Consider the following 22,018-nt stretch of genomic DNA (forward strand, 5'->3'; position numbering starts at 1 on the left):
GCATCCGCAGCTGCTAGCGAGCTATCCAGTACATCCCAAAAAGCAGGAAAAAACATGGCCTAGTTCTGATATGGCGTTCGCTGGATGCTGCATATTGCAAGGATTGTGAAACGAGAGATCATAGCAGTCGTAGCAGTGCAGAACATCGCCTTCCTAGCTTCAGGCATGAGTTGCACGGAGGCGGCGTGCACATGCACCTTGCGTGTGGATGAAAGCAGAAAAGCAGAGTGTCGGCCAAGTTTCCTGCATGACGTGATATGAACAGCATTCTTTCCTTCTCACGGTTGAACCTGCATACTTCCGACTCTTAAGTGCTATGATCGTCCAGGCTCATGATGCTCGTAGGAATACCTCGAAGAGCAGTGTCTTCTCTCCAGAATTCGCGAACGCTCCTTGGTCGCAAAACATCCTATAAGAAACCTACCACAGACGTGCTCGAATCGCTGATGTCATTTCGGTGTCTCTCGAGTACAACTCATGCGCAGGACCGGCAGTCCGAATACGACGAATTCTTTCGCTGTACGACCCAACGGTGGATCTGGAATGAGGCCCGTCGTGCGCTTGTCTCATAGCTTTGTGTATTCAAGCACTAATTCCTCGTGCAGAGCTCGCGATGCGGTATAAGCCGTTCAACGTTTCCGCTCTCAAGCGTGTGGCTTGCGATGCGACAGGTGCGAAGACCTGCACGTCAATGATCAAGTTCGCTGAAGGTATGTGTCACTTACTATCATTGCCGCTCGAACTCCAGCCCTCACGATGCTTCAGGGTCCTTCAACAAAATCTTCCTATTAAAATTCGACAACGGAGAAGAATGCATCGCTCGTATACCTTGTCCCGGTGCTGGCTCTGACAGGCTCTTGATCTCGAGTGAAGTGGCTACTCTGGACTTCGCGCACCGCCACCTCGGCATTTCTACTGTGCCCAAGATACTAGCATGGAGTGCCGACGGCGACGGCTCTGAAGTCGGAAGCAGCTATATGATAATGGAGAAGCTGCCGGGAGTGCCTCTTTCTGACCGCTGGTATAGTCTCACTGCCAAAGAAGCATGGGACGTGATGGACTCTACGATTCAGATGGAGAAGACGATGCGCTGTGTCCAGTTTTCGCAGATAGGAAGCCTCTACTTCAAGGAGGATGTTTCTGAAGAGCTCCAGTCTCGCCGCCTCTACGCATCTGACGTTCCTGATGACGACGCTTCTGACAGGTATCGCATTGGACCGACTGTTGAGTACGATTTTTGGAGGGGCGAGAGGAAGAACTTGAACATTGACCGTGGACCTTGTACGTCGTTTGGAGAAAGGCTATACCATTGATGTTGTGTCCTTACTCGCGATTTACAGGGTCTGACGTTTACTCCTACGCGGTAGCGGTCGCGGAACGGGAGAAACTATGGTTATCTTCCTTTACACCAGATCGTTCTGCTCATCTCAAGGGCCCTTATGCATCCCGCGATGCTCATCTTCAACTTTTGGACGACTTTCTTGCAACCATACTAAATGTCGATATACCCGCTCATTTCTTGCCCCTTATACTCTGGCATCCTGATTTACATCGACCAAATCTGCTGGTTCGGGAGCATGGACCCCTGGACATTACAGGCTTCATTGACTGGCAGCACGCGTGGGTTGGACCATGCTTTTTGCATATGCTCTTCACTCCAGCCTTCCGTCACCCCCACACCATGATCGAAACGGTCGACATCAAATCCATGCCCTCTCTTCCCGATGACTTCGATACACTCGAGCCCTCCCAGCAAGAATTCGCCCGCGAGGAGCTTCGAATGGTAGAACTCGAACATCTCTTCCACCGGGGCATCGCCGAATTCGATTCCCCTCGGTACAAGGTTATCCGCTCGCCGCTTTACCCTCTCTTGGCAACATTGTTCCGCCAGATCTCGGAGACATGGATCAATGGCCCTACCGAAGTTCTTCTCACGCTGGCGAAATTCTCGCGTAGCTGGGACCGAGTTGGAAAGCCTGGCACGAAATGCCCGGTTTCATTCACCGACGAGGAACTTCTTGCGCTCATCGAGGACCAGGAGCGCCAGCAGGAGCGCAATGCTTTCATACAAGTGTATTGCAAGAACGCTGGTATGGACCTCAACGGTGGAGTTGACCCGGAGCACTACGATAAAGCGAAAGAGTATCTCGCGTGGGTTCGGGAAAATAGATGGGATGAAACGCTTGGACAATGGTTTGCTGAAGATGGCGCGCGATCGACGTTACTATAGAGAAAGCACGTCCGTATCTCCATACTGTGCGTCCTAATGCGAGTATGACCGTCCGAACTACGGGACGTTGTTACATACAAATTTGTCTTGTCTGAGCTTTATTCTTTCGCTAAGCACGGAGTGCAGGCTTTTGGAATGGCACGACTGACCGGCACCCCCATGGGATCCTTACGGATCATCAGCGTCGATGTGAACAATATCGATACTCTCATCGATTCCTCCATTCTGATTCCCATACCTTGGCCAGCAAACATCATTCGATGGGAATGCTCTCATAACGATGATAATTTACCTCAAAGAACCGTCTTCGGTCCACGGTTTTGATACCGCGGCAGGACGTCAGGTCCAGTGTCTGCAACTTCTCGCACGCATCGATGATGGGGAACAGACCTGCGGCTGCAGAAAGGTTAACGGTGTCGTACATTCACGTCGTATCGCTTATGTGAATGCTTACGAGTGAATTTTGTGCCAGCAACCTCGAGCGTTTGAAGAGACTCGCAACAAGAGATATATTGCGCAGCTTCGTCGTCGACTGAGGTGTTGCTAAGATTTAACGTCTCTATCCGAGGCGGACCTTCGCCCTCGGATAACAGCCCAGCGAGATCCCCAGAGCGCAAGCCTGGGATCGCAGCCATATTCAACGTCTGGAGGTGTACCTCCGTCAGCGAGCCTTTGCGAGGCATTATGCCAATGGGACGCAATCACACACCTTGCATCGTCGGCCAACCTGGGCGATAAAGTCGCGAACTGCCGGGTCCCTGCTTCCCATACCGAGTTTGGTGTTACCAACCAAGGAGACGACCTCAAGGTCCGGACAACGTTCGGCAAGGATTGAGGTCAGCTCTCGGAGCATGGCGGGGGTCATAGTTAGCGCCGAAGAGTTGGAGAGGCTGGCCCTTCCTTGAGATGCACCCAGTGCGCCGAGATTAAGCGTCTTTAAGCGTGGTAGATGCTCCATGGCAGTTAAGACGTCGTCCGTGAACACCATGGTGGACGTCAGGGATAGCTTCTCCAAGGGAGGTATGGAGAAATCCGGGTCCACTTTAGGCAAGTGTCGTATGCCGGTGAACGAGAGGTCCAGCCGATTGAGATTAGGGACCATCTTCAGCAGTGGGTGCAATGACGCGTCCCCGAGGCCTAGCTGTCGCAGCTTCAAGTTGCGCAGTTTCACCAGCTCAAAGCCTTCGGTCTCGTTCACAGCCGACAGGAATCGTGCGAACGCGGCATCGGTCTGAATGTGAAAGAAAGCATTGAGATATACATATGTCTGCTATCTAGGGTTTGGACTGACCCAGTTCGGTTGTATGCCAGCAAGCTTCAGGACCTCGATGTCTCTGCAAGCAAGCACGAGGGCTGCTATCGACGCAGGGGTAGCAGAGGTCTGATTCAGATTCACGCTTGTAAGGAGGCGACATGATCGTGATATGGTGGCGACCACGTTGGCATCCACCTTCGTGCAGCCGCTTTTTGGTGGAGTCAGAAACGCAATGGTGTTACGCGTAACGACGCCATAGCTACCGTAGATTGAGCTTCTTTAGGGAAGGGAGCTTCTTGAAGAGTTGCACCCAGGTCGATTCCGGTATGCTCGCTTGCCCAGTTATCTCCAGATCTGTCAATTCGGCGCCCACTCTGCCAACGGCCTCGACCGTTGCTTTCTTCACGTGTAACAACTCGCTTGTGAGGGTGATCGAAGGACCGCGCAAGAGATACTATCCGGTAGCAAGGCAGGCCGTCAACATGTTGGCAAAACAAGGTCATACGCAGGACCAACAGTTGTCATGAATGGCGATGTTAACGCATCCGGAACTTCAGCGCGCATCATAGCGAAGAGCCGCGGGACGATGTGATCCGGCAGGTGTTCCAACCATTGTTTCTGAGACTCCCAATTACCCCCATTTGTTAGGAGCTTCAGGCTATGGATGAAGGCTCGAGCGCATAGAGTGGTCAATGCGGGGACATGGCTGGGTTGCACGGATCTCGTTGAGTACGCAGTGGAGGTTATCGTTGATGTAGTTCGTGCGGAAGGGAGGTCGTCTTCGTTGGGAGCACCAATCACTAGCGTGTTGCCTGCTCTGTCTGTCCGTCTCCTCTTAGTAGGTAGGCGAGCCATTGCAAGAATCGTTGGAGAGCATCTCCCGACAGTGTCCTAGGCTGGGCCTAGCGGCGGCTGAGACTCGACACTCAATGCAGCAACAGCTATGGCGTCATTGATTGCGAGCGAACCGTTATGCTTATATTAGGTGAGCGGCTTACTACCTACACTCTCTGTTCCCCGAGAGCACTCGTCGTGTATTGTAATCCGGATTCTGACCAATATTCATCTGCCTCAATCATCAGGACTGCTTTACAGGGGCGCGTACAGCATTTTCTGATCTCACCTTGTGTTTACTCGACATCACAACATGCGCCCACAATTCAAATGTCCAACCTTTCACTACTATGCTCATCGGAGCAGTCGGAAGAGCGAGTCTGCAGAAATCGGCGACATTTGTCAAACAACGGATATCCAACATTCACCCTAGGACTCGTCCAACGGTCTTTATACCGCTCTTGTTGCACCGTTGTCTCCTGAGTACAGCTCCGGCGCATGGTCACCCTTCCGAATACGATGAATTTTTCGGGTGTACGACTAGGAGATGGCTTTTCAACGAAGAAATGCGTACGTGCGTTCCTTACTTTTGACTGTACGTCCTTATCATCCGCACAGAGCTTGCAAAGCGGTACAAGCCATTCAATGTTCCTGCACTGAAGCGCGTGGCCTGCGATGCGGCAGGTGCGAAAGTGTGCAGGTCGATGACGAAGCTTGCAGAAGGTATGTGCCACCATCATACTCATCTCTGGACATCAGCCCTCACAGCGATCTAGGATCCTCAAACAAAGTGTTCCTGTTGAAGTTTGACGACGGAAAAGAATGCATTGCCCGCGTTCCTTGTCCCGGCCTTGCCTCCGAGCCCCTCGTGATCTCAAGCGAGGTGGCTACTCTTGACTTTGTGCGTCGCCATCTGGACATTCCTGCTGTACCCAAAGTCCTCGCGTGGAGTACCGACGGGGCCGACTCTGAGGTCGGATCTAGCTACATCATCATGGAGAGGTCACCAGGCGTTCCACTCACTGATGTCCGTTACTCTGCTGTCGGAGGGAGAGAGCTATTCGATCATGTCATAAATCCTGTGATATCAATGGAGAAAATCGTCGGTGGCCCCCGATTCTCACAGATAGGTAGTCTGTACTTCAAGGAGGATGTTTCGGACGAGCTCAAGTCTCGCCGTCTATACGCTCCGGACGTTCCCGACGACGAGGCGTCGGACATATATCGCATTGGACCAACTGTCCAACACGATTTTTGGAAGGATGAGAGAAAGGATCTGGACATAGATCGAGGCCCTTGTGAGTCGCCCGCACTGGCAGTATTGTCGACAGAGCTAACCTCGCTTGCGACTTGCAGGGCCTGACATCCATTCCTACGCGGTTGCGGTGGCCGAACGGGAGAGACGATGGATAACTGCCTTCGCGCGTGATCCTCCTTCGGGAGCCTTTCTCAAGGGTCCCTTCAGATCCCCGGATCAACATCATCGACTGTTGGACGCCTTCCTCGCCACTGTGCAAGGACTTGAGATACCCAGCGATTTCTCGCCTTTCGTCCTTTGGCATCCCGATGCGCACCGTGCAAATGTGTTGGTTCAAGAGCACGGCCCGCCGGAGGTCACAGGTTTGGTCGACTGGCAACACGCGTGGATCGGCCCGCGCTTTTTGCAGTTACTCGTTCCTCCAGCCTTTAGCCACTTTCACACTATGATTGATCCAGTCAAATTCGACTCCACGCCCTCTCTCCCACATGGCTTTGATGCGATGAAACCAGAGGACCAAGACTATGCCCGCGAGGAGCTTAGAATGGTGCAGCGGGAGCGACTCTATCAGCTGGCCCTAGCCCTTCACGATCGTCCTCGTTTCGATATTCTGAACTCACCGCTATGGCCCTCAATGGCATTGTTATTCCATTCGCTCTCCGAGACGTGGACCGATGGTCCTACTCACTCACTCCTTGCAATCGCTAAACTTTGCCGCAATTGGGACCGCGTCGGTAAACCTGGCTCGCCATGTCTGGTGACGGTTCCGGACGAGGCTATTCTGGAGTTGTGCGACGATGAAGAGCATATGCACGAGCGCAGAACGCTGATAGAATACTTCTGCAACAAGGCCCGCGTTGATTCGGACGGTGGAGTTGCCCCGGAGCATTACGAGGAAGCGAAGGAGTACCTTGAACAGGTCCGGAAACACAAATGGAATGAGACAGCATATGGTCCATGGTTTGCGGAGGACAGTGCACAGCCGAACATCTCGTAGCGATCACGGCCATGTAAACCCAGTTCCGAAATGTAATGGCTGTATTGTCTGAAGTCTGAGGATGTGAACACGACTGAGCTTGCCTCTGGGTGAATGGTAGCGAAACACAGAGCAAAACCCGAAGGATACGCATACAAACCATCTCATCTGGCACCTGAAAATACCCGACCTACGCTGTTCTTGACAGCCCCTGCGAGTATTTGCCCGCCGAATCCGCCCAGACCCATGTTCCAGCCACCGGATGCGGCGTTCGCCCATCGTTGTTTGGCGTCGCGGTCGCTATCGGGCATCAAACATCAGCTTCTTCCAGCATGAGTGCAGCTATTCCACTCACGCGTAGGTGAAGCCAATCACATTGGTCCTGCAAAACTTATTGAGTGAACTTGCTTCTCGACTAATCTGATGCGGAACTCACACGTTGAAAATAAGAGCGAGGATCACGATTGGGATGATACTGTAGCGTCACAGAATCTGAGATACGATCTGGAGGCAACAACAGACGGGACCACGCACGAAAGGTTAAGTCTGAGTATGCCTATGATAAGCAGCAAGACCCATAGCACAGGGAACGCATATAATGCGATCTGCACGTTCGACATTAATATGGCACATCTGAACATTCCTGATTGACCGAACCAACCCAGAACATTCTGATCAGATTGTACGTCAGCATATAAACAGCTGTGTGAAGCGTGGACATGCAGCATACCGCGAGTCTATGGGATTTGCGGGTCGCGACGGCTAAATTAAACAGTGAGCTGGCGCGTTACTGTTCCATGCAGCCATTTTTTTACGTCTCTGCTCTCGAAGACCCAGTAGCTCTCCCCATCGTCGTCAACTTGATTCCAAAACCGCAGCCCAACAAGCGTCCGCCCTGCAACATTCTGCGAGGTATTCAGAACCCGGTCGTACATATGGCAAGGCACTCACGCGACAATTCCAAAAGTCCATAGCAAGCAGCACGACGACTACCACGGTCTGAAGCATAAGTTAGTACAGCGGTATGAGGAGATCGCGTGTTCTCACAGCTATCACGTAGTTGCCGAACGTTCCACCTAGGATATATACGGTGATGGCTGCTATCCGAAAGAAATAAAGGAAGAAAAGGGCGACAGGATGCGCAGACTAGCATTGCGATGAGCAGAGACAGCTTCACTTAGCAGAGCGGCATACTTGTCTGAAAATAGCCCCGAGTCCTGCAGCAGCAGGGTACACGGTTGGAACGATCGGCGAACTGAAGCGTATGCGCTACGCACCGGATTCAACGTCGGTGGGCGCGGCCTCCGCGCGACTCGTGGGCGTCAGCACGACAGGTTGTCGCGCGTTCGCGTTCTGTATGTTTCCCTTCGGTACCTCAGGGACGCTGGGTTCATCTGGCTCGATAGTCTCCAATAACGGCGTAGCAGCGCTCATCGTGGTAGTGACCGCGCGGTGTAGTGGCTGTGTTACCAGCCGTTCGTCATGGACGGTCACCGCGTCGACGAGCTGCCCGACGAGCGCACCGCGCTGCTCGGCGTGCACAACACGACCGGCCCCAACGGCAACGGCATCGTCGCCGAGACTGAACTACCGGCTATCAAGCCAGCTGCCGAGCTCGTCCTCGCTCAAGGCATCCGGTTCACCAGCCTCGACGACCTCGCTGCACACGAGTTGAGCACGCGGACAGCGCAGGCGGCATTCACCTTGGTGGTCCTGCTCTTCGTGCTCCACGAATCGAAATGCAAGGCTAGCGAGGACGTGTGGGAGACTTGGTTGCAAGAGCAAACACGTTTAGAGGACGTGCATGAGCTGGAGCAGCAAGTCATGTATGTCTGGAATAACTTCCTGCACGCAGATGGGAGTGGTAAGGATGTGAAAGAGGTGCTATGGATGTCATTCCCAGTGGAAGATAACAAAGCACCCCAGCTTCGAGGTATGTTACTAGAACGCGTCAGGTTACAGCGCATTCTGACATGAGGGTAGTGGTGGACTTCGTGAGCCATGGTCTCGCACCAGACAGCCTATTCACCCATCGCATGCTCTTTCTGAGTTATGAGCATACTTGGAAGCATGGTCACTATGGCATAGAAGAACCCAACGAATCGCTCTCTCACCGTGCATTGAGTCGTTTGGATTCATTGGCATCCCCACGGTAAGTCTTATGCGCACCTGTGCCTCTCATAGCTGATGCACTACATCCATAGGGTCCTTCATCTTATCGAGCTTGCCTTCAAGCTGCTGTATCTCTTTCTTCTCGGCAGTTACGTGATGACTCCTCCCAGGAAGCCCGTCATCGTCGACGACCCACCTTCCCTTGGCTTTCGCGGCGTCTGTATCTTGCTTTACACAGCCGCCTCGCTGATTCGTCGGTGGTCGATGTCGACATTACCGTCCTCTCTTGTTTTTCTATCCTTCGTCTCCCACATCACGGCCGAACCGTGTCCTGGAGACATCGCCTTCGACGTACTTTTACTTGCCCTGATCTGGCACCTACTTGCTCTTCACCTGCCAGATTCACCTTCCCCTCTCCTCGTGCTAAGCGTCAGCGATTCCTTGCCGTTGGCTGCACTCTTCCAACGCGCCGTCACGCACGCCATCCGCCCCGCCGTCTTATTCTTCTTACCCATCTTCTTCGTGTCCTTTTACATGCTTTCTCTCTCCCTATCCGACACATTCCTACGAGCTACAGCTTCGTTTACAGATCCGCTGCCGAGCGCGCCCATCGAGACCCGAACATCGCTCCTCACGCTATGTCTCCTCGTCCTCGTCCTTTTCTCTGCCTCGCTGTGTATCCTGACCGTGACTGCAGCCTCTCAAGGGTTTAGTGCGACGCAGGCGATCGATCCTTGGGACCGCTTCGGCACAGGCGTCGGCAGGCAAGCTCGGCGATCCTTCTTCCACGCCGTCCATCATCACTACTCGGATCGCTACTACTTCCCGCCGCCGTTCAACCTACTGTTCATCGTCGTCGTTCAGGTACCGGCTTGTGCCATATGGTTGGCTAGCCGAGGCAATGCACGGTCTTGCAGAGCCAGGATGGAGAAAATCGTTTGGAGGGCGACAGTTGGGCCATTCGCCCTTCTCTTTGCGGGCACATCGTTATGGGGTTTATGGAGATAGTGCATACACACTTGTGGCAATCCATACGCGAATCACCACTCTCTCGTCCTAGGCTTAGCAAGGCACCGAATCGCAGTGAGTAGTCACCTGCTGAGGGACAGTGTATGTATGCATCGGGCGGCGCTGAGTTCGATCAAGTGTGCCAGCCAACAACCCGCTCTGCGGAGTAGCGGGTCATCTCATTGAGTACTTTAACGAAATGATACATTTTTACGAGGACGAGGCAGCTTGCAAATCATTGAACTCAAAGACATGGCCACAAAGTTGAGAGTTGAGGTTACAAAGAGACGAAGTGAACTCGGCGACGATGAGCCCACCGTCGCGACGATACGAAACACATAACATAGCATCTCAAGAGTGCCGAAGAAAATGAATGGTAAGGATATATACGTGCTGCGTGAAGGAGAAAATGCGGCGAAGTCCAAAGATGTCACAAATGAAAGCGAATGGCGTGTAAGCATTGCAGATAGAGAGTCCATCAGACGTGAGATACGATAGCGAGGCGAGAGGTGGGGTCGGCGATCAGCTGCCGCCGAACCAGCCGCGCGCGTCTACGCGCGAGCAGGCCGTCGTCGGCGTGGGCGGCACGCCTAGCCCGATGAAGGACCGCGTGCGCCCGTGCGCGCGCACGGTCGATACCTTGGGGGGAGAAACGAGCGGGAAGGGTACAGGAGCGGCGTGCGACATGAGGGTCATGGTGGACGGCGTCCGTGCGGTAGGCGTGGGCGACGGCGGGAAGACGAAGAGCGTCTGTGACGGCGTGTTGACGTTCTGCTGTGTTTGGGGTGAGTTTTTGTTGATGGGAAGGACCTCGTTCGAGAGCGAGCGGAGGAAGAGGGGAGGTGGAGTCGGGCGGCGGGATTCGGTGCGCAGGCGCGTAGGTACGGCGGGTTTGGCCGACTGCGGGGGCTTGGTGGTGATGGGAGGGCCTTTGGCGGAGGGAGGGGCTTCGGGCGATGAGGGGACGGGAGGCAGAATAGCGAGGGGCGCCGGACGGCGTCTGGGCTTGGCGCCGAACCTGCCGCGCGAGGGCAAATCGAACGTAGCACGAATTGCCGTGGCAGGAGGAGGCGGGAGCACGAACGCGGTCTTATGGGCGGGCGCAGAAGGCGGAGGTCTGGGCGTTCTTAACGGACGAGCGGTCATAGGCGTGAAAGGCGTGGTCCCTTCCCGGGGGTCGGAGAGGTCTTCGGGCTCCGCGCTCGATGCGCGCGACATGGGACTCTTGTCGTCGAATCCACCACCCACACCCAGCAGCTCCGCCTCCTCGTCTTCCTCGACTAAGTCCTCACTGAGGATGCTGCCGTTGGTGAGGTTACTGGCGATGGAGGCCGTTCTACGGCGCCCGCCGTAACGAGTCTTCCATGCAAGACCCATACCCAAGCCACCCGACGACGTGGACGAAGCCGACGCCTTGCGCGCCAATATGCGATCCTCCATCGCCTTGTCCAAGGCTCTGGCCTCCCGCGCAACCTCGATGTTATCCCGCCAATCATCGTCGGTATCTGACGACGCCGCCTCCATCATCTGCCGCCTCCGCCCCCACTCCTCCTCCAGCTCCGCAACATCGGACGACTTGTCCGATGGCGTAGGTGACGTATTTCCGGGCCGTAAGGTGCGCTCATAGTCCAACAACTGGTAAATCAGACTAGCAAAGCATCGTCAGACGGTGCCATGGCGACCCATAATCGAACGATAATACGTACGACATATTGGGTCCGACATGTTTGCTTTTGTTTTTCACGAATTCATAGGCGGCATGGTAGCCTTTGAGTTCCCACACTTCAGGGGAGACATGAGGCGAAGAAGTTGCGGCGGCACGCATAACAAGCGCGATCACAATGGTGGCCGACCGCGAGATGCCACATTGACAGCTGATTTAAAACATTATAAATGGGCGCATATATGCTAGAGATGGTGGTACGCACTGGATGAGGACGCCCTCGTTCCGCTCGAGAGCTTGGTCGACAAATTGCATAGCTGCAGGGAAACCCTGCTGGATGAGGTCCGACTGACCATGAGACCAGTGCAGCTTTAGATAGTGCATCCCAGGCCTGCCCGTAGGCACGTGCGGGGGGTAATAGGTGGACCGGGACGTGTCCATAGTTTCGCTCAGATTGGGCGTGGACGCGAAGGGCCGGATCGGCTGCGCCGATGCGGCGTCGAACGGAGAGGCGACCTCCTTCGCGACGTTGAGGATGGCCTTGATCCCACGCTGTATCAACCCTGCATAGTCCTTGGCGTTATCCTCTGAACCTAACCAGATGCCGGGCAGGATTTGGATGGGACCGTCAGCGTAAGGGGCTGTGGGAGATCCCCCGTCTTCCTCTCTGCGATGCAGCACCGGAAGCGAGGCCACGGACGGTCTGCGGAGCCGTCCCGTAGGGGGTTCTATTTGCTGCGGCGCTTCGGGCGGCGGCGGGAGAGCGAGCGAGCTGCTGGACGACTGCGCAGAGGGCAGCGTGAGCGAGAGCCGCTTCATATTCCTGAGGGCCTTGGGCTTGGTGCTGAGGGCGGGGTTGAAGGGAAGAAAATCGGAAGTTTCTGAAGTAGCGGAAGACATAGTGGAATTCGGGGCGGAGCTGTCGGTGAGGCCGAGGGCGAGCTGAACAGGTTCGTTTTGAGCCGGGGTGTCAATGCGCAGGGCGGGTGGTGGTCCTCTCCTGCGTGCCACGGCTGGCCGGGGTGTGGACTCGGGCCCGTATGGGTTCTGTGCGTCCTGCATGGCCGATAACGCTCACGCTCAGCGTAGATGATTGATCGACAGGCGCCGTGGGGGAGAGAAAAACGAGCAGAAAGAAAGAGAAACGAGAGGAAAAGACGAAGAGGAATAAGACCCAATGCCCGAGCCGCGCAGGAGGGACAGAAAAGCCAACCTCCTCGCTCGATCGGTCCAATGTCCCTTGACGACCGTCACGTGCTGCGCCTGCACGCGGCCGCAGGCAGTGGCCCACCCTTCTTCTCATTGCAACATGCTCATGCTTACAGCGTGTCCTGTCCTCCCGGAGCGCAACAATCCCAGCACCAGCCATGCTTGACACAGAATGTATTTGCTCGTCCAATCAGCCAGAACAAACAATCACCGTCGTGGTGGAACTGCTGTCGATCCGTATCATATATTGATGGATTTCGGTCTTCTCCGTTGCAGATCCCCCTCCGTCCATCAGGGCGGAGCGGGCCACGTACGCAATGGTTGACCAGTCCGCGCACGCGGAAAGCCCCAGCCGAACTCGAGTCTGGACGATCATCTCCCAGCTTCCACGCATCCTGATTACCGGAAGCGGTATGTCATGACGGTGAATCGAGGCGCCAGCGCTACCCTCGGTCCACTCTCTTGATCCGAGTGTAAATGAAAGTGCATCGGCGTCACCGATACACGCTGCTGAACACGCTCTCACCGATACGACACGGAGCACGGCGGTGCTGATGGCAGACAACTGATATATTGCGATACATGTAGCAAACATGATTCACTAGGGTAGCTAGTACACGACGAATGCCACGGCCTCCAGACACCACGACTCACCTTGAATGCTGGTTCGCAATAGGCGTCTTCCAACGGTCAACCTGATAGCGTAGGTTAGCCATGCCACGATATCATTCCGAGACGACATATGAATCAGCTGGCTGTTCTTAGTATTTTATCTTTCGGATATCCGCAGTGCCAATGGCCTCGGAAATGGTGGAAGTGTTCTCATCTCCAACACAAACAGGGCCATATGCTCACCTTACAGTTCATCTCCAGCATGCGCGTCGCGTCGAAGCTGGTATGGACGTTGTCTGGAAGCCATTGATTAGCGGACTGCAAGGAACGTTACAGGACCAGGGAAAGATCAGGCCGAAATGAAAAGAGTCTCCGCAGATGCAAGTGCATTGGAATTTGATGGTACACTCGGAAGCATCATATGAGGATGGATTCATGAACCGACAACTTACAAGACATCGTCATGCATTCCACGGGTTCGTGCAACCCGTTAAGGATTCATGCGACTGAACATCCTGAAATGGTACGTTAGCGCGTGAAACAGACACACGGAGTATACATCGATATGAAAAGTCAGAGGTGCAACGGTTTGGCTATGTGCTCGGCCGATCGTCAACGCGTGTAAGCTACGACTGGGGCGGCAACGAAATCATCATGCTATAACGAGGATCGCCGACACTAACCTCAAAAAGTGCATTTCCCCTTCAGCCCAAGGTGCCCGACGCCCGCACGCAAACAGCCAGGAAGTGGCATAACCGCACGTAAGCCGTATGTTGTATACGTTTCACGACATGACAGGCAGCATCAAGCACGCAAAGGCGGCTGTTTCAAGAATTTCGCGTCGTCGTAAGACGCGGTCGAGGTGAAGAGGACAACGACCAGCAGAAAATAAAGTCGGAGGCTACCTCACACGATCACATGATAACGGAGTCTAGATTCCGACGCAAGCCGGGCTGGGCGCGTTCTCCGTCGCCAAAACGTGCGGTCCAGCGCCGCGGAATTTGCGGCCGCTTGTGAGCTCTCCGCCCATGCCCAACAAATATCAGCTCACTTTCTTAGCTTCGTTTGTTTCCATCTTTACCGTCCTCGTCCTCGCCTCCCACTTCCTCAAGGCGAAACTCAAGGAAGCCGGATACGACCCCGCGCGCCTCATTCTAATTGGACTCGAGCCGACGACGACGGACGGAGCAGGCGCCGGCAAGATGCCAGCTGGCAACGAAAAGTTCACGATCCCTGGGTTCAAGGGCGACACCGCGCTGCTGACGCAGGTCATTGCGGGCTTATTGGCAGTGGCCACGACCGTGTTCATTTACACAAAGTTCGGGCAGAAGAGTAAGATGGATGCATCTACTGTGTGTATGGCGTGACGCTGACCCATGCTGCTCAGAGCGTAAGCCGGTACTGGACCCGCAAGTATGGCAGGAGTTCCCTCTGGTTGAGAAGATTGCCATCTCACCCAATACCGCCATGTACGTCTACCTACGCCCTGGGTAACCTCCGTTGACTGACAGTGTAATCTCTAGCTACCGTTTCGCTCTGCCGCACCCGGAGGATATCCTTGGTCTGCCCATCGGACAACACATCTCTGTGCAGGCCGAGATCAATGGCAAGGATATCATGCGCAGCTACACTCCGACCAGTAGCGATGATGACCGAGGCCACTTCGACCTCCTCATCAAGGTTGGGTCATCTCTCCCAACCATCATAATCTGCGCTTAACGTCCTTCTGTAGTCGTACGAGCAGGGCAACATCTCCCGCTGGTTCTCCCTTCTCAAGATCGGCGACAAAGTCCGCGTCAAGGGTCCCAAAGGCCAATTCACCTACACCCCGTCACTCTCGCGCGAGCTCGGCATGATCGCCGGCGGCACCGGTATCACGCCCATGCTCCAGATCATCCGCGCCGCGCTCAAGAACCCGCTCGATCGCACCAAGCTCAGCCTCATCTACGCCAACGTGAACCATGACGACATTCTGCTCAAGAAGGAGCTCGACGAGCTTGCCGCGAAGCACGCAGACCGGTTCAAGCTCTACTACGTGCTCAACAACCCGCCTGCGAATTGGCAGGGCGGCGTCGGCTTCGTGAGCAAGGAGCAGATCAAGGAGCACCTGCCGCCGACGGACCACAATATCAAGATTCTTCTGTGCGGCCCGCCGCCTATGATGACCGCCATGAAGTATGTTGTATCATGTTGCCAGAGCTGCCTCGGGATGCTGACGCGCTTTTTGGCCGTGCAGGAAACATCTTGATGAACTCGGTTACCCGGCTCCTCGCACCGTCAGCAAACTCGTTGACCAGGTTCGTCTATCTCATCTTACTTTTGTTTCATTGTCCAACTGTCATCGTCATAGGTGTTTCTTTTCTGAGCGCGCCTCACGATGGCAAAGGAATCATTACATCAAAATACACAATACATTAGATTATTGTCTCTCACATTTGGGGTTTGCTTGAATCTAAGTCGGTACTGTCTCAATGCAAGCTTTCGTATTGTCACCTCATCCCGATCATCCCTGATTCGCAACTAACTGCCGACATACACCTCAGCGTGTGTGTGCGACAAGAGGATACTTACCATCAATATCAGCCTCACCAAGCACTGTCACGTGAATGCCGCTTGCTGACTTCAGGTATTTCAACATCGATATCAAACCAGACATGTCGTGACTGCAACGGCGAAACGTTGGTCAGCGATGCGCGTCGGAAGTCGGAATTCCGGAGAGATGATCTGTATACAGTATACTGCGCAAGACCGCGGATAGTCGGAATTGCGCCGTACATGCGCTCGCATTGTATCGCAGCTGAGACGTGATATTATCTTGCAAAGCAGACGGCTCGTCGTGTACCGGATGTCGTGACCTTCACAGACACGAGAACGACATAAAAGCAGATAGGTCGACGTGGCTATGACATCCCCAACTTGTCAAGTTCTGTTATAAGCAGAGAAGGGTAACACCGAAGTTCCCAACATCCTCCACAATACACCACAGCGATGTCGTTTGGGAAGCCAGTTCTCTATACGTTCGGACCCTCCGTTTGGGCTGCCGTGCCGGCACTCGCGATGTATGTACATTGCATGCATTGCATTGGATGTTCTCGAAACTGTTCGCGTCGCTGACGTGGTGATCCTTGCCCTGCAGCCCGGAGCTCGGTTATTCGGAAGACGCCATCGAGATCAAGGTAGTCAATTTAGCCGAGGGACAGAACTTCACTCCAGCTTTCTTGAAGATTGTACGTCCGATCATGCAAGTGGGGCAACGAAGTTGGTAGTTGATCTGCGTGTGGTGCAGAACCCCCGTGCCACCCTGCCGACGCTGGAGGCGGCGGGCAAAGCCTACACCAGCACGAAGGAGGTTACTGACTACCTCGTAAAACATGCGCCTGCCGAGGTCGCGAAAGGAACGGACTTGATCGACATCGTCCACGAAGACAAGTACGACCCAAACTTCATTAAGCTCGCCGCGGTTCGTCTGCCTCTCATGCCTTCCACCTCTCTCCCCGCTGACTGGCACGGTGTTTCCAGAGGAGCGACGCAGAGCTCGCGGCCAAAGCTGACGGCTTCCCGAAGACTTTTGTCGCCAACCGGCAGAAGGCGCTTCACGAGTACTCCGCGCACCCGGAGGCCTCCGCACACAGTGCCTTCTACGGAGCCAAGAAGCAGGGCAACGGCGGTATCCTTGCCATCTACGAGGGCAAGTCGTCCGAAGACACCAAGAACGCGTTTATTGCGCAGTCGCAGAGGCACTGGGTCAACATCGCCCGCTTTGTCACGGACGTGCTTCCGGAGCGGCTGCCCGAGAGAGGCTTCGTCGGAGGCGAGAGGCCGGGAGAGGATGATTTCCATGTGGGCGCATGGCTCGCGCGCGTTGTCGCGACGCTTGGGGGTAGGAATGACAAGGATGGAGTTCAGGTCCTAGAGAAGGAGCTCGATGGGAAGAAGCTGCCGCCCCAAGTCGTGAATTACTGGGCATCCTGGATACAGCGCCCGAGCTGGCAGAAGGTGTACTCTGAGGGTCTGCACTAGAACGTCCGCGACTAGCGGAGGCATCTTGGGTAGGCATCTTGAAGTAGGTTTATGTTGTACACTAGAACGCGGATTCGTTGCCTTCGCTGAGGTCCGTAGAGGAGGCTTCTATGATGGCCTGGTGATATTCGAATAATCTGACAGCAGAGTCAGCTCTAACCTGCAGTGAATCAGATCATAGCCATTACATTCGCTTCATTTCGACAGCGGCAGTCATGCCCTGTTCAAACTCTTCCTCGGTAGGCTCATCGGTGGAGTACTTCGCCAGTTGAATGACAGCGTCGTAATGGTGCAAGCATCGAAGCCCAGATTCATCAGGCGGGAATATTTGCTCTATATATCGCAGGTGATGCAAGATACGGCTCGTCGGTTTGAGCGGTGGAAGCTTGGGAATAAGAAGCCTCGCCAACTCGTCTACGTAAGTGAAGATGAGCTAATGTCCCTGTTCGCAGATTGTGCAGCTCACCAATTTCCTGAACGGTGTCCAATAGATCGCGACGAAAGTATATTCCATCGTATCGAGTCCCTGTTAAGGCATGGGAATGAGCAAACAGGGAGAGCAGCCGCTACGAACCAGGACGACCCCATCCAGGCTGGAAACCATCTTTGGGCTCGGATTCGTACGCAACCAGACACGCACGGGCATACTCCTGGGCTATAAAGTAATGCACGGACTACTATGGATCAGCGCAAAATCAATAACAGATATTCAGTTGACGCACCCGTGGAACATCACCCCGTCCAAGGGCTCTATGTCCTTTGGAAATTCGCTGCAGCCGTCGGTGTACAGACGCGCTCCGTTTCACACAGAAGAAAAGCGACGCAACAAGCTAAGGATACACTTTTATATAATACTCTTTCCCGCGGAAAACATAGGCATACCACAGCGACATAGCATGCTCCAATGACGATGGTGTTGAAGTTGCCAGCAATGGTTCGTCGCGGAGACGTCCTAATCGCTTGACCGGTCAAGAATATGCTAGAGAGTGCAACCAGACATGCCACTAGTAACACGAGGGTCCAATATAGCAGCTCTGAGACCGTGCTCCATCCGGCCTGGCGTCGCAGGAGCATGAAAGCGGGCAGTAGAAGTGGCTGTGCGGCCACTGCAGTGGAAGTCCGGTTCCGGGAAGGCCGGAGGATGCCGAAATGGTCGTCTCGAGGTGTGGACGCCGGCACGCTCGAGTCGGGCGCTACGAAGCCACCTGCCCGTTACTGGGCCGCGCAACGACACTCTTTGTTCTTACCAGCACGCTCGGCAGCCTCTCCAGGTTCCATGGCGACGACGACACCCGTTCCAAGGGACACGGCCTACAGCGTGGAGATAGGGCCGAAACGTCCGTCACGGACGTTGGCTCGTACGCTGCAGGGCCTACTAGGGGCTATCGTGTTCGACATCGGATGTTTGATGATCAATGGCACGCAGTTCGCGTTCTTGCTTCCACTGAGACTGCTGCCGTTCGAGTGGGCGGACAAGATTTACGAGGATGGCATACGGTATACCAAAGGCGCTTTTGGCAATCTGCTCAGTTAGTCATTCGATTGCGAATATCAGAGAGTTTCGAATGTCGATGTGTGTTGCTTTCCAATCTACAGTCTTGATGTGCCAGTGGTTCTCGCCGACGCGACTTGTCGTCTCGTTCGAGACCGAAGGAGAAGGCGCTTGGACCACTGAGGAGCTAGAACGGATCGTCGTGCGGGACGGTACCGGGAAGGTTACAAGGCTCGACTTGCCTCGGAAGAGCGTGTTTATCGCCAATCACCAGGTGCTTGTGTCACTGGTGCCTGCGTCGTTAAAGGGTTGAATTGAATGTTAGATCGATGTGTGTTGGGTTCCTGCTCCTGCCAGATATATGCGGACTGGTATGCGGTTTTTTGCTTCCATCTTCTAATATGTTCGCTAAAGCATTTTAGGTGGTATGCATGGTGTTTCTTACATTACTGCGGGATGTCCAAGGACATCTTCATCGTACTCAAGAACAGCTTACGCTGGATACCTGTCGTCGGCTGGGTAAGCGCCGCTCATCTCGAATCCAGGTGAGACTGCTCAACGATGCATCCACAGGGCATGAGGTTCTTCAACTTCATTTTCCTCGCCCGTTCATGGAACTCGGACAGACTGGCCCTCACCACCTCACTCGCGAAGATCGGGCGCCGCGCAGAGACCGAGGACACACCCTTCGCATTCCTTCTATACCCAGAAGGCACCCTGGTCAGCCGTGACACTCGACCAATCAGCAAGAAGTTCGCCGACAAGGAAGGCATCGTGAGCTTCTGTCGATCCCCTCGCAGTACTTCCCGATTGACAAGATCTGCCACCAGCCTGATATGATACATACCTTATTGCCGCGCTCGACCGGTCTGCAGTACAGCTTACGATCTCTTGCACCCCGTATACCCTCTCTTCAACTGATCGACATCACAATGGCATACCCAGGTAAATACTAACGACCCTTCCTGTGTGTCAGCGTCTTGACCGCATTCGAACAGGCGTCCCACCGATGGGATACGGACAGTCCTACTATACCCTCCGCTCCATCTTCCTCGATGGCATCCCCCCACCGTCCATCCATCTCCACCTCCGGCGTTTCGACGTCCGGCGCGACGTCCCCATCGGCGACCTCTCCGCGACCGACCCGAGTTACCTGCCAGCACCCTCCAAGCACACCCAGACCGTCGAAATCGACGTGCCGGAAGCGGAGAAGATCGCGTTTGAGCGCTGGCTGCGCGACCTGTGGCGCACGAAGGACGCGCTGTTGGACCGGTGGCATCGGCAAGGTTCGCTTGTTAGCGATAGCAGCACCACGGTGAAGATGTCGAACGAGGTGATTGAGATCCCGCTCAGGCTGCGAAACACGTGGGAGGTACTCGACGCGTTCTGCTTTTTCCTACCCGCGTTGGTATGTTATGTTTGGTCCAGGCTGAGGGGCCAGTGACGAAGGAGTAGGTTGGGCTTTCACGACTTTTTCCATGATGTGTAACACAGAGATACTAGCATGTTATAACGTAGCAATGACTGTTGTTTGTTGTTTCTGTGACGATGTGCATTAACGTAGATGCTTATGATATGTCTTAGGCTAGACATCTCGTGATGCGAGAGCAAAATAACAATGGAGAGCAACGGCACGGTGAAAGGTGTCTATGAAAGGCTTCCACCTGGTCGCTGTGATTCAACCTTCCGTACCATGAACATGCTTGTGTCGAGGAAACGGTCGACGCAGTTCTCGAGGCAACTCCTCTCGCTTCGTGAGAAGCTGGTAGACGGCGTGCCAGTTACGCACCTAAGCACAAAATATTGGTCAACGACTGAGATCCCAGTCAATAGTCGGAGAGAATACGCACTTGTCCCAGCACATGCTGGTGAAGTTGTGTATGCTCGCCTGCACCTTCGCCTGAGCCTCCTGGGCCTGGAGGAAATCGCCCAGCTCTCTCTGCATAGAGCAGGCCGTCAACATGGCGCGCGTAATGCGTGCGTGTGCGATGAACGCGCCTGAGTGGCCTCATCAAATTTGAAGGTAGCCTGTCCTTCAGACATGTTTTTGTGGTAGCGGAAGCTTAGCGCCCGGACACGGAAGTGAGAGTGGAGGATGGTAACAAAACAAGCCTCGTACGGTGCCGCCCGCGGTTCAATGAATGCCACGTGGTCAGCGCACTTGAGTTCAAGGTATCAGCATATTGCGGAAAGGTTCCTGTGGGTTTACTCGAGGTGAATGAGCAGTGTCTCTTCTTTGACGCATCACCTCAATCATCCCATTTGCAGAAACTCGTCAAACGCATACGTTTTGGGGACATACCAATGAATCTGGAGCGCGACGCAGCGAGCTGGAATAAGGTCACTGCAAAAATCTCCTACGTTCTGACTCAGCTTCGGTCAAAGATCAAAAAGGCGGTGCGTGCACGATCATGATCCGAAAGGTTGCAACTAACACTTCTGACTCTCAGATTCAAGCCAGCCTCAATGAAGTCGAAGATGAAGACGATCGGGAGACAAAGCCTGGCCCTGCTGAAACTCATACACCAATTTACGATCTCGCGCAGCAGATCGTGGCGAAGTACGACATCCGGGTTACTGCTGGGTTTTGTGCCCGTCTCGCTGTGATGGTCAGTGATATTTGATACAGTGTCGTCTTTTCCATACTAAAATTGCTTCAGCGTCAGGTTTATCTCGAAGGCATGGAAGGAGACTTCTGGGAGGCCGTCGACGAGCGATTGGAGACAATCCGTAGCGCGGCGGATGGCAGTAAAGAGAAACAGGAGAAGTAAGTCCGTCAATGCACAACGGAGACAGGAGGCTGATTTTTTGACGCAGAGCCCTGAAGCAGATCCTCAAGAAAGATCGAGAGTTGCATGGAGCTCGAACAACCGAGCAAATCAATGAGATGCCGTGCACATTCCAAGACGAAGTAGATGAAGCACTAAGGAAGGAAACGTGATGGCGCGTTTGGAACTGCACATTAAGTGCACGGTAAACGTCTCCAATGTAATAGTAATACCTGTTGTGGGTGCGAGTATAATATCATTGCGTTTTATTTACCTGGAGTCTCGGTGGATTGAACACGGTGTGATGTTATCTTCACCTCCCGTCATCGCATGTTCAGCCAGTCTCGTCATGCAGAGCAACTACGCACAGTAAGCGATAACATTGTCAAGTAGCTATCTACACTATGTAGTTACCTCGCTAATACGTGCGCGATACACATAGCAGACAGCTCTATGAGCATGGGTGGCACAATCACTTATCGATTGATTGCACAACCTGGTGTCACAATGCCAGCGAGCAAACGCGAGCTGTGGCTCTCACCCACGACGCGTGAAGAATCCACCCATTTGTGAGGTGGGAC

The 22,018-nt window shown here is 54.2% G+C and overlaps 12 protein-coding genes across 12 annotated transcripts; 7 read left to right on the plus strand and 5 right to left on the minus strand.

Annotated features, from left to right (window-relative positions):
* Nucleotides 1-446: 446 nt before the first annotated feature.
* Nucleotides 447-1,521, plus strand: PUNSTDRAFT_117288 (uncharacterized protein; the record flags this gene model as incomplete). Its single annotated transcript, XM_007378399.1, has 4 exons — nt 447-555; nt 606-710; nt 766-1,281; nt 1,341-1,521. Coding segments are annotated over 4 exons (909 nt in total), but the record flags the coding sequence as incomplete, so codon positions are not given.
* Nucleotides 1,522-2,118: 597 nt separating this feature from the next.
* Nucleotides 2,119-4,346, minus strand: PUNSTDRAFT_140061 (RNI-like protein). The gene is made up of 8 exons (XM_007378400.1): nt 4,002-4,346; nt 3,749-3,939; nt 3,522-3,693; nt 2,940-3,461; nt 2,685-2,874; nt 2,523-2,626; nt 2,380-2,468; nt 2,119-2,326 (listed from the first exon to the last, which is right to left on the minus strand). Exons 1-7 carry the CDS (start codon nt 4,338-4,340, stop codon nt 2,439-2,441), a joined length of 1,548 nt encoding a protein of 515 aa, XP_007378462.1. The 5' UTR covers nt 4,341-4,346; the 3' UTR covers nt 2,119-2,326; nt 2,380-2,438.
* Nucleotides 4,347-5,023: 677 nt separating this feature from the next.
* On the plus strand, nt 5,024-6,574 carry PUNSTDRAFT_129226 (uncharacterized protein; the record flags this gene model as incomplete). Its single annotated transcript, XM_007378401.1, has 3 exons — nt 5,024-5,042; nt 5,096-5,617; nt 5,676-6,574. The coding sequence occupies 3 exons, from the start codon at nt 5,024-5,026 to the stop codon at nt 6,572-6,574; spliced, it is 1,440 nt and encodes a 479-aa protein (XP_007378463.1).
* Nucleotides 6,575-6,599: 25 nt separating this feature from the next.
* PUNSTDRAFT_79158 (DUF846-domain-containing protein) lies at nt 6,600-7,999 on the minus strand. Its single transcript, XM_007378402.1, has 11 exons — nt 7,831-7,999; nt 7,748-7,770; nt 7,601-7,699; nt 7,505-7,552; nt 7,369-7,458; nt 7,284-7,315; nt 7,215-7,224; nt 7,088-7,158; nt 6,990-7,028; nt 6,909-6,935; nt 6,600-6,853 (listed from the first exon to the last, which is right to left on the minus strand). Exons 1-11 carry the CDS (start codon nt 7,985-7,987, stop codon nt 6,718-6,720), a joined length of 732 nt encoding a protein of 243 aa, XP_007378464.1. The 5' UTR covers nt 7,988-7,999; the 3' UTR covers nt 6,600-6,717.
* A 36-nt stretch (nt 8,000-8,035) lies between these two features.
* On the plus strand, nt 8,036-9,719 carry PUNSTDRAFT_123528 (uncharacterized protein). The gene is made up of 4 exons (XM_007378403.1): nt 8,036-8,379; nt 8,409-8,486; nt 8,537-8,705; nt 8,758-9,719. The coding sequence occupies exons 1-4, from the start codon at nt 8,358-8,360 to the stop codon at nt 9,671-9,673; spliced, it is 1,185 nt and encodes a 394-aa protein (XP_007378465.1). The 5' UTR covers nt 8,036-8,357; the 3' UTR covers nt 9,674-9,719.
* Nucleotides 9,720-10,195: 476 nt separating this feature from the next.
* On the minus strand, nt 10,196-12,236 carry PUNSTDRAFT_59759 (uncharacterized protein; the record flags this gene model as incomplete). Its single annotated transcript, XM_007378404.1, has 3 exons — nt 10,196-11,321; nt 11,380-11,547; nt 11,602-12,236. 3 exons carry the CDS (start codon nt 12,234-12,236, stop codon nt 10,196-10,198), a joined length of 1,929 nt encoding a protein of 642 aa, XP_007378466.1.
* A 1,934-nt stretch (nt 12,237-14,170) lies between these two features.
* Nucleotides 14,171-15,746, plus strand: PUNSTDRAFT_79161 (ferredoxin reductase-like C-terminal NADP-linked domain-containing protein). The gene is made up of 6 exons (XM_007378405.1): nt 14,171-14,489; nt 14,545-14,626; nt 14,681-14,837; nt 14,890-15,332; nt 15,394-15,454; nt 15,508-15,746. Exons 1-6 carry the CDS (start codon nt 14,186-14,188, stop codon nt 15,520-15,522), a joined length of 1,062 nt encoding a protein of 353 aa, XP_007378467.1. The 5' UTR covers nt 14,171-14,185; the 3' UTR covers nt 15,523-15,746.
* Nucleotides 15,747-16,145: 399 nt separating this feature from the next.
* Nucleotides 16,146-17,177, plus strand: PUNSTDRAFT_109749 (uncharacterized protein; the record flags this gene model as incomplete). Its single annotated transcript, XM_007378406.1, has 4 exons — nt 16,146-16,216; nt 16,294-16,384; nt 16,444-16,617; nt 16,677-17,177. The coding sequence occupies 4 exons, from the start codon at nt 16,146-16,148 to the stop codon at nt 17,175-17,177; spliced, it is 837 nt and encodes a 278-aa protein (XP_007378468.1).
* A 61-nt stretch (nt 17,178-17,238) lies between these two features.
* PUNSTDRAFT_129232 (uncharacterized protein) lies at nt 17,239-18,251 on the minus strand (the record flags this gene model as incomplete). Its single annotated transcript, XM_007378407.1, has 6 exons — nt 17,239-17,314; nt 17,366-17,591; nt 17,644-17,703; nt 17,752-17,851; nt 17,900-18,007; nt 18,060-18,251. The coding sequence occupies 6 exons, from the start codon at nt 18,249-18,251 to the stop codon at nt 17,239-17,241; spliced, it is 762 nt and encodes a 253-aa protein (XP_007378469.1).
* Nucleotides 18,252-18,453: 202 nt separating this feature from the next.
* On the plus strand, nt 18,454-20,113 carry PUNSTDRAFT_56913 (uncharacterized protein; the record flags this gene model as incomplete). Its single annotated transcript, XM_007378408.1, has 6 exons — nt 18,454-18,706; nt 18,774-18,949; nt 19,084-19,188; nt 19,243-19,443; nt 19,500-19,614; nt 19,668-20,113. 6 exons carry the CDS (start codon nt 18,454-18,456, stop codon nt 20,111-20,113), a joined length of 1,296 nt encoding a protein of 431 aa, XP_007378470.1.
* A 203-nt stretch (nt 20,114-20,316) lies between these two features.
* Nucleotides 20,317-20,712, minus strand: PUNSTDRAFT_109751 (uncharacterized protein; the record flags this gene model as incomplete). Its single annotated transcript, XM_007378409.1, has 3 exons — nt 20,317-20,458; nt 20,520-20,608; nt 20,668-20,712. 3 exons carry the CDS (start codon nt 20,710-20,712, stop codon nt 20,317-20,319), a joined length of 276 nt encoding a protein of 91 aa, XP_007378471.1.
* A 223-nt stretch (nt 20,713-20,935) lies between these two features.
* Nucleotides 20,936-21,709, plus strand: PUNSTDRAFT_117294 (uncharacterized protein). Its single transcript, XM_007378410.1, has 4 exons — nt 20,936-21,066; nt 21,120-21,278; nt 21,330-21,436; nt 21,487-21,709. The coding sequence occupies exons 1-4, from the start codon at nt 20,974-20,976 to the stop codon at nt 21,608-21,610; spliced, it is 483 nt and encodes a 160-aa protein (XP_007378472.1). The 5' UTR covers nt 20,936-20,973; the 3' UTR covers nt 21,611-21,709.
* The last annotated feature ends 309 nt before the right edge of the window (nt 21,710-22,018 follow it).

This window comes from Punctularia strigosozonata, assembly GCF_000264995.1.
Source record: "Punctularia strigosozonata HHB-11173 SS5 unplaced genomic scaffold PUNSTscaffold_1, whole genome shotgun sequence".
In the NCBI taxonomy this organism is placed as follows: Eukaryota; Fungi; Basidiomycota; class Agaricomycetes; order Corticiales; family Punctulariaceae; genus Punctularia; species Punctularia strigosozonata.